The 14,881-nt window shown below is 41.6% G+C and overlaps 1 protein-coding gene across 5 annotated transcripts in view; it reads right to left on the bottom strand.

Moving 5' to 3' along the window:
* Positions 1–613: 613 nt before the first annotated feature.
* PROS1 (protein S) overlaps positions 614–14,881 on the bottom strand; it is a 99,262-nt gene continuing 84,994 nt past the window's right edge. For all 5 annotated transcript variants that reach the window (XM_033940508.1, XM_033940506.1, XM_033940507.1 and 2 more), the window contains 3 exons: positions 10,761–10,909; positions 8,040–8,271; positions 614–2,213 (listed from right to left, as the gene is read on the bottom strand). In XM_033940508.1, coding sequence (XP_033796399.1) covers positions 2,071–2,213; positions 8,040–8,271; positions 10,761–10,909 — 524 coding nt within the window. In that variant the 3' untranslated portion in view covers positions 614–2,070. The remainder of the gene's footprint in view (positions 2,214–8,039; positions 8,272–10,760; positions 10,910–14,881) is intronic.

Here is a 14,881-nt window from a genome sequence, read left to right as displayed (position 1 = left end):
AGAAATTGTGTATTTCTCATCAGCTGGTTACATAGCCCTTGATACAACCAACTGTGGCAAAACACAGCCACATCAGGCAATATTTCCTGGGAGTGTACTGAAGATACTGTTCTTCATAAGGTCTGCTTCTGAACCATCTGGAACACTGCAGAAAACCACAGTTCCAATACTTCAGTCAGGTTCACATGCAGGAACAGGAGTATGCGGCTTCACATTCAGCTACTTTCCTCCTCCTCTCCAGTTTAAAGATTAGGCTTTGGAGTAAGGAAAAATATTTGACATACTATAGTTTGTCCTATGGTAGGAGCCTTGGGAGTTTAGCACGAGGAGGTCCAGAAAAAGAGGCTAAATTCAGGGAATGTGCAGGGAGGAGGTCGGAAAGTTTCCTATATTAAAGAAAAAGAAATGGATGTTGCATCCTTGATACCTTTGCAGATTTTGCACAGAAAGTAAATTCTGTGTATTCTACAGTTTTTGCTCCAATGCTGGACTGACGGGGGTGGACCGAGGGAGTACTATGGTACATAGCTCCAAAGACACTCAAAAAAATGAAAGCATAACAACCAGAGGCAGTTCTGACCTACTCATAATAAAGGACCAGCTCAGGGAAGAATAACTCTAAAAATGGGACTTTTATCATCCATCATGTACAATAAAATTCATGTAAATGGAGCTTATGAATGGTGAAAAAAGTATCTCCACAGAAAATTGTTTCTGTTTCTCACAACATGTTATTGCAGCCAGTAATTTTATTCCTCACATTTCACAGTCTGATGTAACAAATTGGTTGTTTGTGATTTTTTTATATAGAAGGAATGCACAAAAAATTCTGTTTAAATGCAAACTATAGGTAAAGTCTTGATACAGGTAAAATGATGACCAAAAAGGTAATGGCATTTTGAATATTATTTACAGCACAAACTTCCAAGTTCTACTTCATACAAAGCATTAGCAACTCATTTCAAAGTATCAGTTGAACATTTCTATTGAAAACAAAGGGGACAATTCTATAAAGTGGCACTTCTAAATTAGGACATCACAATGGGGTACACTTAGGCCCTGATTCTGTAACCAGCGCCGCTGTCAGCGGCCGCCTTAAAAGTGTTCTCCAGTTTCATGTCAAACATGTGATGGCACCAGGTACAGAATCGCGCCTCCGTCAAAGGTAAGCGCAAAAATGTAGGCCAGGGTTTTCCAGATCTACATTTCCAGTGCCTACCTTTGATGTGAATCGTGCCTCCATGGGCGTTTTAAGCCACCTAATCCCACTTCCAGTGTTAACCAGCCCACAGTAGTATTCGGCGGTCTAAAGTGCCCACAGAGGTGTGATTTTGGCGCCAACAGGTGCCCTGAAACTCAGTTAAAAACATTGTTTAAACAGCATTTTTTTTACTAAGCTTAGTGGCAATTCTGTAATGACATTTTTTTACTACGCTTACAGCCTCTTTTACAAAGCCGCACGACAACAGCCCAAAAGCCCTTTAAATCTCTATGGGCTTCGGGGACGTTAGCGCAGCACAGCCGTTAGCGCGGCTTTGTAAAAGAGGCCGTTAGTGTTAATTCAGTAATGGCAGTGAGGCATGCCTAATCTATTACAGAATACATGTGCAAAGAGGCTTTAAGTGCGGCATGCTAGATTAATGGCTGGAATAGGTTTTTGCACCTATGTGTGCCATGCAACATGCGCAATAACATTATTCTATAAGTTGCAAGCATTGCATGGTAACATGCCCATAACATGCTCCTGCTCCACCCATAGGTATGGCCCACGTTTGATTACATGCTATGTGAGTTATGCTCTAATTGTATAGAATAGTGCCAAAAACTAATCTATACAATTAATTGTGCCAATCCTGCACATAAAGTGCCACTATTCTTTAAGCTTTAGTGCACAAATGGCATCTAACTTTAGACGTGCCTTAAAGAACTGCCTATAAAGGCTCTGAATAAAGAGAAGTGGTAGATGATGTTATGTGGATATGTATTATCTGGTGCAATTCTAATAAGAGCACAAGAGTCATCAAATGGCATTACAGAATCAGTATGGAGAAAAAGCTAGTACAATATCCCTTATAAAACCAATGGACACGAATGTGAATGAATTTCATTCTGTTTCAAGTCAGCATCATCCAGATCCAGAGGTATATTGTTGACTGTCACATCCATACAACCATTATAGTAAGCACTGACTGGAGTAGCAGTGACTGGTACATCTACAAAAAAAGAAGAAAAGATATATCTTCAGATATCTTTCACTTCCCTTTCTTGTTTTCCATCTTGCTTTCACTTGCCCAATCCAGTCATATCCCATTTCATCTAAGACACAGGATAAATAGTTAATTAAATTCACTTATAGTAAAAATTCACTTATAGTGCAACCATCCATAATATTTCTGTACATACAACAAAGGAACATCCAACATACCACATCAACAAAATAAAAGAATTAAAAATAATTAATAATGCAAACATCATTAATAACACCTCACTATACCACCTCAGCATTATTATTATACTAGTAAAAGCATCCATACACCTCTCTGAAACTCTAAGTAGACAGTCTTAAGACAAAACACTATCCATAAGCCGTTCAACAAACTACCACTGCAACTGAAAATGCATGGCCCTTGTGCTGCTTTTACTCATTACTTTAAATGAAGATATAATCAATAACCCTTGTGGTGAAGAATGCAAGGCGTGGCAAGGAATATATCTGCTCAGCCTTGTCTGCAGATGAACTGGGACTATTTATTTATTTAATTTGTTTTCTATCCCATTTTTCCCAAAGGGCTCTACAAACTAGAAGCTTAAATTTTCATCTGCATGGCAACAGGAAACCAGTGCAGACTTTGAAGAGGAAAAACATAAATTCTAGGTGATGGGAGGGACAGTGGAACACAGCAAAAGCGTAATGTTATAACAGGTCACCTATGTATGAAGACATAAGTACCTAAGGGGATCATGGTGCCAAGTAACTTGAGAAGGAGCACACCAGGTTCTGTATTTTCGTTCATCTCTTCCAACTGCTGCTCTTCCTGGGGATTCTACTAGCTGGTTCAACACAGCTTTCCCTTTCCAGGCTCTTGTCCAGAAGCAGAAGGGGGAAGCCATTGGTGCGATGCTGCACGACCCTGACGTGGTCACCAGTAGTGGATTGATGTCAGCCCTCTCTCCTCGGTGGACTTGTACTCCTGCAGCTGCGTTGTTGGACACATCGAAGGGAAACTGAACTTCATTTCAGGGGGCTACTGTCGGCAGCGTCTGGCCTTGCTTGTCCGGTGACTGGTGTCATGGTGGTCTTTATTTGCATGGTTCATGGTCCTGCTTCTTTGGTGGCGGCCGGTTGACCTGGTTCTGCAGAGACTCAGAGACTGTTCTCTCTCTTAAATTTGTTTTATTTTCTTTTTTATCTTCTTTCATTATTTCTATTTCTTTGATTTTTGATCTTAGAAATGTATTACATATTTATATTTTAATCAGGTACTTTAGCTAGATTGTGAGCCTTTGGGACAGATAGGGTAGTTTTTCTCAAGTACCTAATTTCATTTTAGTTTGATACATTATAAACTGCTTTGGTCAGTAAAATGCAGGAGCGGTATATCAAATCTTAAATAAACATAAACATCTTCAAAACACTTACCAGGGATGTCCAACCTGTGGTCCGAGGGCCGCATGGGCCCGGTGAAGTATTTTGTGAGGCCCTGGTCAAGGGCGATGCAGTCCTCGGATGTTTACAATCTTGCCGGCTCCCTCCTCTGTCTTGCTGCAGTGTTTGTGCATTTGTGCAGCCCCAGAAACATTTTTTTCAGCCAATGCAGCCCAGGGAAGCCAAAAGGTTGGACACCCCTGACTTAGACACACAAAGTACCACAGGTTTCCATAGTACTTTGCGTGTCTATGTGCTTTCAAAATGAGCCTCTATGTGTCTTTGTAAGATATCAGGGGCAAAGTGGCAGAAAATGTGCCCAAATTGAAACCTCAGTCATTTATGCCAGCTTGGAAGCAGGCATAAATGTTATAAATAACATGTGCAACTTGCAACTCTGTCCCCAAACCCAAGCCCTCAATATGTCTAAAGGTGGGTCAGATACAAGTATGACCATTCATGGCACTGTATATACTTTTATGTACATTCTTTTAAGGTAAATCCTTCATAAAATTACTCCTTCCCCCCCCCACAAATGTCATACACCTCCAACATCTCCACCAAGCTGAATTTTCCATTATGAACATCCCAAACCTTCACTAACAATAACTGCTCCACAAATGATGGGTTTGGATTATACTTACACATTGGTTTACACTAACACCTTGAAGGCATCGCTATGTCTTCTACTGAGTTGCTCCAACTGATGCATAATTCTGCCATCTACTTGTTCCCTTCATCTCTCATCTTCACTGTTTTGTAGCATGAAGCATTTGCTGCTTCTCAGGCACAACACTAAAAAGAGCCATGGTACACCCTATACTGAAAAAAGAGCTCCCTTGATGAGGACAAGTTCCAAAACTACCAACCAGTCTCCAACATTCCTTTCCTGGCAAAACTGATATAAAGGAGAGTCTGCATTCAACTCAATGACTGGCTACTTGAAAGTAGTTGCCTAGACCCATGTCAATCTGGCTTCAGACCTAGTTATGGAATAGAATCAGTTCTTGTGTCCCTTCTTGATTATCTGCACAGAAACTGAGACAGGGGATCTGCCTCAATACTAATATTACTAGATTTGATGCTGTAGATCATAATATGCTTACAAGACTAGCAGAAACAAATATCTATGGCACAGTACTTCCATGATTCAAATCCTATTTGGACAGACAGACAACAATCAGTTCTGTTCAACAACTGCATATTATTACTTTGGGAATTGAACTGTGGGGTGCCACAGAAGTCCATAATTTAAATTCTGCATATCCTACAATTCTATGCGGATTACAAATTATTCAGGTACTCAAGTATTTTTGCCTAACTGTCCTGGTGGGTTCCCACTCTACCTAGTGTACCTGGGGCAATGGGGATTAAGTAACTGGCCCAGGGTCACAAGGAACAGTGCGGGATTCAAACCCACAACCTCAGGGTTCCAAGGCTGTAGCTCTAACCACTGCACCACACACTCCCACAATATCTATCTTAAGCCTCTGGCTGAGCTGCTTCGGTCAAAGGACACAAAATTCTATATATCTGCTGCTGATGTGCATTTACTCATACCCATTGAACCAGATCTACATACAGCTTTGAGTAAACTGACTGCCTTTTTAACCGCAACTCAGGAATAGGCAAACAACAATAAACTCTGCCTGAACCCATGCAAAACAGAGATTCTTTGGGTTCCTAACACAAAGGAACAAATACCTGACTTCAAAATATCTGTAGGGAAGTATGAACTCCCTCTAAAATCACGGGTCAGGAATCTCAGGATACTGCTAGTCTCATCACTCACTCTGATCCTGTAAATTCAAACAACCTTTAAAAATTGTCTCTATCATCTACGGTAGTTACGAAATCTCTCTCCATACATTGAAAAGACAAGTCCATGCTATGTTAATATCATGACTATATTACTGTAATGCTCTGTACACTGGTCTAACCAAAAAGAGTTTGCATCAACTGTAACTAATTCAGAATGCAGCAGCATGACTGATAGAAGGCTGCAAGCGGTGTGACCACATTCCTGCAAAAACTACACTGGATACCAGTACCTTACAGAGCTAAATTTAAAACAGTTTTATTTTCAAGGTCCTCTGACAAAATGGTCCAGAATACTTAAAGAATAAGCTAAACCTTTACACACCTTTGAGACCTCTCAAGAAGCTTCCCTATCTGTACCCTCATCAAAATAAATTGTACAGTGTGATACCTGCCAGCGAGCTTTCTCAGGAGTAGCCCCACACTCTGGAATTTACTCCCAGATTAACTCTACTTCAGGAAGCAGATAAAAGCCTAGCTCTTCACTCAAGCCTTTAATACATAGAGTGATTGACTATACACTCATCCTGCACCAGGACTAGCTTGCTACACACACTAATCAGTTCATTATTTAATGTTTAACTGTATAATCAACTTGCCTTGAGTTTAGCCTCCTATCTGTTATCCCAACTGACTCTGTACCACCTATCTGATAACTACACTTGGCCCTTGGCTATAGGATAAGCTGTATTGTTGTAAAGGTTTAGCATCATATATATGTAATTTGAATGTTCTGATTTGTACTTAGTTGTTTCTTAAGTATTATGCTGACATTGTATTATATCTCTTACTTGAATTTCAGTGCTGTTATAAGTATACTTTTGAAACTGTTTCATGATAGTCCTATTATTAAGTTTCAATTTGCTGAATTTGAGTTTACCTCACTCATTGCACATTATTTGCTTATATTTGGTCTTTTTATTAATGTAATGCTGTTAACAAAATTGTAAGTTTTTTTGTTGAATTGTACTTGCTATCTCAGGTGAATCTCTTCATAAAAGGGGCTAATAATAATAATAATAACAGCTTATATACCGCAATACCGTGAAGTTCTATGCAGTTTACAAAAGATTAAGCAAAGGTACAAATTGACTGACTTCAAGAGGGGAAGAGGAAAGAGAAGTAATTAGACAGGAAATTCATTGTTGAGGAGAAAAGTGATCAAAAGGACAGTAGGTCGCTATTGAGAGGAAAGAGATAAGTGGATCAGTTGTCAAGATGTTTTAAGAACAGGTGTGTTTTTAGACGTTTCCTAAATTCCTCATAAGTAGAGGGTGAAAGTAATTGTTCTAGGTCTTTACCCCATGATGCTGCTAATAAGAGAAGATTAGGTCCTTACCTTGATAATCTTTTTTCTAGTAGATAGACACATCACTCTGGAACTGATGGGTAGTGACCCTTTGTTCACAAGACCTAGTGAAGAGAGCCTCATTATCATTGTGTTCCGCCTCCCTTCACTCTCGGCTGTCCTGTAAATCCTCAGTTCGTATCAAAGCATACTGTCAGCCCTAGAGAGGAAATATAATGGAGGGATATGGGGACACTCCCCAAGAAACAAGTCTGTTCTGCTCATATCACAACATTTTAACACAAAATCATCCAAAAAACATATAACTATATAACAAGGTGGAATGAACAGGCCACCTACTTGAGTACAACCTGCACTAATAGTCTTAGAGTTCTGCAAGATACCTCCTATTCTCTTCAAAATAGTAATAGTTGTCCTCTATCCTTGACAGTGCTGGACAGAGAAAAGAATAAGGCATTAAGTAATATGGACATGTCTGAGAGAGTGGAAGAAATGGTGGGAGGGACTCAACCAATTGAGTGTGCCACACCTGAGGTTGGACAGACCCCCAAAAGGGTCTCCCAAGCTCAATCTGGCACCCACAACAGGGACAAGAAGGCCACTAAACAAATCCAACAGGCCCTACACTAAACCAGGGAAAGACTGCACAGGCTTACCACCACCACCTACTGGAGACTGAGAACAGACTGATGGTAGATAGGACTGCACAGCCCACTTATACTACAGCTAAAAGTCAATGTCCCAGTCTCCACCTGCTGGCAGAGGAATGTAAACCCATCCGTTTCTGTGCCAGTCTGGAGGGACGCTAAAGAACTGAGGATTTGCAGGACAGCCCAAAATGAAGGGAGACAGAGCGCAAAAATGTTAATGAGGCTCTCTCCATCAGATCTCGCGATCAGAAGGTCACTACCCACCAGTTCCAGAATGAAGTGTCTATTGCACTAGAAACCCAAACAAACAAGTCTGCCCTTCTTTGCACGTCCTCATATAGTCTCTCTTAACACATAGATATCACCTACTTTTGCTTTCTAATTTCACTTGCAATCCTTTGTGGTCTGGCAGTAGCATCCAAGTGTTGCATTCCAAATAAATCTTTGGATATCAGCCCCACTGATCCCCTTCTACACAAATTAATCTGTTTGTAATACCTATTTAAGTATAAACTATAGATGATAAATTGTTCCTGGGGGGAGCTTTTTCAGCTAATGTAAAGAGATATTTTTTCTGCCAGTGTTGCCCTTAAGAACAAAAAAGGAAGAAAGTTACCTGGAAGGCCTCCAAGATAGGTCTCAACTTGCTCTTTCATTGCTTTGTCCAAGATAAACAGCTGCTGTTCCAATTCTGCTTTATTGGAATAAGTGATGTCAATATGTGAGTTGGCCACCAGTTCCACCAGTTTCCTGTTCACTTTCAGCTGCAGTAGCAAATTTTTATTGGTACACAGTCTCTTGGAATGCAGACGAGCAATTGCTACATTCTCAACAGTGACCAAGAGCTTCTGTGGAAGGAAGGAGACAATCATTTCATTTCTTCAGAATAGTTTAGCGTAGGAGAACTGGAGAATAAAACAGAGTATCATAATGTTTCACTCCATAGTGCAAATGCATCTTCAGTATTCCATGTAATTCTAGTCATTGCATCTCCAAAAAAAGACAAAGCAGAATTAGAAAATGTACAGAGAAAGGACCCAAATGATAAAGAGGAAGGGGCAACTTCCCTGTGAGGAAGGGTTACAGAGATTAGGACTCATCAGGCTGTAGAAGAGACAGAAAAGGAGAGATATGATAAAGGTCTATAAAATCCTGAGCGGAATGGAATCCATGAATTTAGGTCCAAATTCTATAAATGGCACCACGACTTAGGGCGCAGTAGGTGCCCTAATGGCGCTGGTTTTAATTGGTTTAATTGCCTTTAATTGATGTGATAATTGATTGGTTTAATAACAATTATAATGTAATAAATGTAATTATAATGCAATAAATAAAAAGGACAGCGCTTCCACAAACGGTGCCGGAACTGCAACTATGGAGGCACCTATTGATGCCTAAGGGTAATATAGGTGTGGTTAATGCTGGAAGTACCCTTAGGCGTCGGTAGGCACCTTCATAGTCAGGATTCTCATCACAGATAGGCACCAGAAATGTAGGCCTTGAATTCTCTGGCCTACATTTCCAGTGCCTATCTGTAACATAGCTGCAATTCTATAAACGGCGCCATCGTGTGATTGACACGTGATCAGTGCCACTTTTGTTGGCGGATGCTGATCATGGCGCTGTTTACAGAATCCAGCCTCACGTGTTTATTCTTTCAAAAGATAAAAAGACTAAGAGACATACCATGAAGTTACAGCAAATTGAAAAAAAAAAATCATTTTTTCACTCACAGCATAGTTAAGCTCTGGAATTCACTGCCAGAGAATGTGGCAAAAGCAGTTAAAAGTAACTGGGTTTAAATAAATATGGGGTAAGCTACATGACCAAAAACCTGTCAGGTGTAAGAATAAACAGCCACATGACATCTTGGCTATTGAATTCACTCATACTTTTTATTTTGTTTAAAAAGTCGGGCTGTTCTTGGTCTGCTCATTTTCTAACAGTCTTGGTTATTGACAGTCCATTATAGAAGCAGTAATGATTCTCTATCTGAACATACAAGGGCCCAGTACTCAAAAGGGTTTACCAGGCAGGAAAGGCTTCTCCCTATTAAACCCTGCTAAGTGAGATGGCACCCAATATTCAGCGGCACTTAACCAGTTAGTGTAACTGAATATGTTTGCTAATCAGCAATGTTCTAGCCAGTTAGGAAAGCGGTAGTCTAGGAACTAAGTTAGAGCGGTATCAACTTAGCTTCTTAGTGGTGCTTTTCAGTCTGCTAACTGGATAAATAACTGTATAAAGTTAGGACAGCAAAACAGCAGTCCTAACTTTAGGTGGCAAGTTAACCAGGCAGCAGTCTGAATGTTGGCCAGTGCCCGATTAACCTCAGATTTGTTGACAAACCTGGATAGTCAAAGCCAGGAGCAGTGCATGTCCTACCATTAAATATCCAAGTTTAGCTTAGCCCAGCCACTTTCTGCCATGGGCTGAATATTTGGCACACAGGTTTTTTTCAAAGTGATTATAAATAAGCTATAGCAGAACCTACTGTACTGCATGAAAGAAACTTACTCTATTTTCAAATCATATGAAGCTCTTTTTTCTGATGTGAATTAAAAAAAAAAAAAAAAAATTGTGAACCGCTTTGATCTGCAAGTTAGCAAATGCGGTATAGCATGTATTTCAATAAACTATAAACTATAACATGGGTTTTAGAGTGTGGAAGGCATTAGTATGAACACTCCAGTAGACAACAGGGAATGTCAAACTCTGCACTAACACAGGAGAGTCCAAAAAAGAGCCTAGAAGTCCAGGTCTTCAAACCAAAGGAACTTTAATATCAACCATATAAGCAGACCAATAACATGACTTGACTCAACATGGGCTGTGTTTTGGCTAAAAAGCCTACCTCAGAATTCCTTGAGTCTTATGAATGAGTCAAATTACATATGATGCTAATAAGTATGCAATCTGTGGCGAGCAGGAGAAAAAAAAATAAATGAAGCAAAATAAAATTAGCATGAACCCATGGTAATGTCTACCACACATTAAAATCAACAATGCAGCATAAAACCCTATTCTAGTTGATTAATGAGGGTAGGGATGGGAGTTGGGTATCACATGAAATTGCCAGTTGTCACAACTCCTGGCAAACAGCTGCAATTACTACCACCATAACCTATCCACACACAAACTGTCTGCCCTGTACGGTACATGCAGGAAAAGTGCTAGGCATGGTCCCCTACATTTACACAGGCTTTGTACTTTTTGCTGTCAACGTACAGTAAGTGCAAAACCCTACCACACTTTAGTAAAAGAACCCTTGTGTGTTTGGAAAGAATGTTCAAGCTCCTCTGGAACGATTTACAACAGATAGCTAAAGAGAAATCACCTCCACATCATCCGAGAGTGAATGTTCCATAGAAAGAGCAAGGGGCACTGTGTTATCATTAACCAAAGCAAACAAAACTCCTGTGCCTGTTGATGGGCGAATATTCAGAGTCACATTAACCAACCAGCCTTCATCGCTTCCTGTGTTATCTGTTCAAAGAAAAGAAAAAGAACAAGACCAGGCATTTTTTTTTTCTCCCTCACAGAAAGTACAAATGGACAGACTATCTTATGCAATATGCACTTGCAGATGCCCAAGTCTTAATCCAACCAAGAGCAGGTGGCGTGGAGAATGAGTTATTACATTAGTCTTTGTAAATGAGCCTTCTGAATTAATGGAGTCATCCTGTTTGAAGGGCTGCTAGATTGCAAATTCGATAGTGCATGCCTGGAGTAAATTTATAAGGGACTTCAGCATGTAGAACAACATTTTACACACTCAAGTAGGATCTTATTAAAACTGCCCTTGGATATACAAGCATAAAAAACAGGCACACAGACACACAACAGCAACTATGGTGAGATTGGCAATTAAGAAAGCATATATATCCATCTAATATAATAAAACCCTAAGCACGCATGCGCACTCTTACCTGCGTGTTCCATTTTCCATGAACCTGTAGGTCCCCGCTGGCAAGACTGCGCATGCGTGCTTCTACTCCCTCCCTCGACTCACTATAAGGAAGCAGTTCGTCATCTTCGGCCCCCCCTCCCCGCCGCACCCAAACCTCCGTTGAGCCTCCCATCTACCTCGAAACAAAAAACCTACCGGAACCAGCAGCGTCCCCAGCACTTTAAAGATGCTGCTTCGCGACCCTGATGACATCATCAGAGATAGAGACGCGGCAGAGGAAATTGGCATTAGAAGGTTGCGAAGCAGCGTCTTTAAAGTGCTGGGGACGCTGCTCGTTCCGGAAGGTTTATAGGTCGTCTCGCAGTGGGAGGGGCGGATGGGAGAGTCAATGGGGTCGGCTGCATGGTGGCGGGGGCTGGGGGGAATATGGAATCAGGCTGATCACCAGTTCTACTGTACAGGGGGAATGGGAGGGAAGGAAATAAAAATGTCGGGTTCTACTGTACAGGGGGAATGGGGGGGTAGAAATTTAAAGATGCTGCTCATTGGATCTACTACACAGGGGGATGTGAGGGAGGCAGGCAGGCTGGCTTTGGGGGTGGGGTTGGGTCAAAGTCTGGAAGGCAGTGAGGGGGACATAGGAAGGAGGCACTGGGGGGCACTAAGGACATAGGAAGGGGCACTGAGGGCACTAAGGACACAGGACAGAAGTACTGGGGACACTAAGGACACCGGAAAGAGGCACTGGGGGCACTAAGGATGTAGGAAGGGATACTAAGGACATGGGAAGGAAGCACTGAGGCACTAAGGACATAGGAAGGCAGCACTGGGGACACTAAGGACACGGGAAAAAGTCACTGGGGGCACTAAGGATGTAAGAAGGGGTACTAAGGACATCGGAAGGAAGCACTGGGGTACTAAAGACATAGGAAGGAAGCACTGAGGGCACTAAGGACATAGGAAGGCAGCACTGGGGGCACTAAGGACATAGGAAGGCAGCACTGGGGACACTAAGGACATAGGAAGGAGTCACTGAGGGCACTAAGGACATAGGATGGGGCACTACGGGCATAAGAAGGGGGCCACTGAGAGACAGGCAGGCATGGTGCAACAGAGAAATACAGGGAGCCAGAGACAGAAAGAAAGATAGACAGACAGGGGGCCAGGGAAAGACAGACAGAAAGAATGACAGACAGACAGCGTCCAAGGAGAAAGAGACAAAGAACCCCCCCCAAAAAAAAATAGACATCTACTCTAGCACCCGTTAATGTAACGGGCTAAAACACTATATTTTATAAAAGCCTATTTTTATTGGCACATATTGTACATAAACACAATTATATCTACGTAGAATCTAATTCAGTAAAAGGAAATAGGAAAGAGTTTTACCTCTTGATATAGCTGAACTGGCTTCCAGTTAGAGAGCACTGTCAATTTAAATTGCTTACTTTGAAGCCTTTTTACTAAGAGTAAAAGAGATGGCACTTGAGAAACCAATTTTTCTGTATAGGGTTACCAGATTTTTAACATTAAAAAAGAGGACATGTGGCCCCACCCTGTTCCATCCCTCAGTCATGCCCTGTTTTGCCCCCGGCCCACCCTGTTCTGCCTTCAGTCACACCCCCATGCAAACCTTCATCATCTTCCCTGAGCTCGGGGCAGCGTCTGGAGGGCCTTGAGCATTGGCAGATGTGTGCAACGTCATCATGTCACATCCGTGATGCTCAGAGGTCTCCCCCCCCCCAGTTGCGGCCCCAAGTTCAGGCTTTCCAAAACCCGGACAAACTGCCAAGTTTTGGAAATCCTCTAAAAAGAGGACATGTCAAGGTTTCCCCAGACATCTGGTAACCCTATCTGGGTGGTTACAATGAAAGCAGTTTACATATTTTAGAAAGGTACTTATTTTGAACCTGGGGCAATGAAATGTTAAGTGACTTGCCCAGAATCACAAGGAGCAGGTGCCCTAACCACTAAGCCACTTAAAATGGCATACCTGGGACACACTCAGGCATCCTGCAATAACTGCCAAATTAAAGCACGCTAAAAATATTTAAAAATTTTTCTGGCTGTGGGATGATGTGAGTCAATCACACGACTGAGGTTACATGTATTTTAGTAGTTCCATTAGAAACGAGGCCGTAATGTTAGATCTTACACCCCCTGTAACAATGACAGAGCTCCCTCAGTGGGTATCATCGTATACAAAGCTGTTACATCGAGGGTAACGAACAGCCATGAAGACTCCACCCTCTTAATCTCTGCTAACATGTCAAGCATGTGGGTGGTGTCTTTAACCCGAGATTTAGTTTCCAGAACCTCCTTTTGCAGAAAGATGTCTAAGAACTTAGACAAAGGTTCAAATGGGGAATCCCTCATGGATACGATAGGGCGGCCAGGGGGGTTTTTCAAACTCTAATGGAACTAGCTAATCTAGTTCTAACTAAGAGCTATTTTTGGTTTCAACAGCAATTCTTTCTCCAAACGCATGGGATAGCAATGGGAGCCTCGTTAGCTCCGTCCTTGGCATCCCTGTACATGGCAAAGTTGGAAGAAGATTATATCTATAAAAGCACACACTTTGAACATGTGAAGATCTGGAAACGCTATCTGGATGACATTTTCTGCTTGTGGTCATCCTCCTTGGAGGACTTAATCAAGTTTGTAGACTGGTTGAATCAAGTGGACAGGAATATTCAGTTTACTATGTCTACCCATCATAATCAAATTAATTTCCTTGATTTAAAAATCATGAAATTGAATGGGGAATTAATTACAACCATTTATCGAAAAGCAACTGATCGGAATAGTCTCCTGAGATTCCATAGTTTCCACCCTAAAGGATTGAGACAAAGCCTCCCTATCAGCCAGTTTCTCCGATTGAGAAGAATATGCTACTCCTTGGATGAGTTTAGGCTACAAGCTAGAGTGATGAAACAACGTTTTTATGAAAGGGGTTACCCGGTTGAGGTGGTCCAGAGGGTTTATAAAAGAGCTAAGTTTGCTCAGAGAGAATTGCTGTTGAAACCAACTATCGATAAATCTACTGAAGATTCTGAAATAGTCACATTTGTTCAGAACTTTTCCACCCATGCTCCTGAAATTGCCCGCATGGTACAAAACCACTGGCACATAGTCCAACTTGCCATCCCTACCTTGGTTGAATATCCAATATGTTCCTATCGCCGAGGGAAAAACTTAGGGGAAAGTTTAGGGCATTATATTCTCAGGGACTCTCCATTTAAAAGTAAGGGGAGTCATGAACCCTGTGGTCAGTGCCAGTGGTGCCCGTTTGTGCTGGCAGGCGAGACCTGGACTCATCCCATTTTAGGTACCAAGTATATTGCTAGACATAACACCAATTGCAATTCGGACTATGTCATATATTTAATCCAGTGCCCATGTTCCAAACTTTATGTGGGTCGTACCACCAGGGCTATTAAGACCCGTCTCACTGAGCACAAATCTAGAGTGAACACGAGTTGTGAAGCTTCTCCTCTAGTTAGACACTGGAAATTATGTAAACATGGTTTGAAGGACCTGAAATGGAG

Source organism: Geotrypetes seraphini, chromosome 4, assembly GCF_902459505.1.
Source record: "Geotrypetes seraphini chromosome 4, aGeoSer1.1, whole genome shotgun sequence".
Lineage (NCBI taxonomy): Eukaryota > Metazoa > Chordata > Amphibia > Gymnophiona > Dermophiidae > Geotrypetes > Geotrypetes seraphini.
Note: the sequence above shows the minus strand (reverse complement) of the source record. Positions and strands in the feature narration are given on the sequence as shown.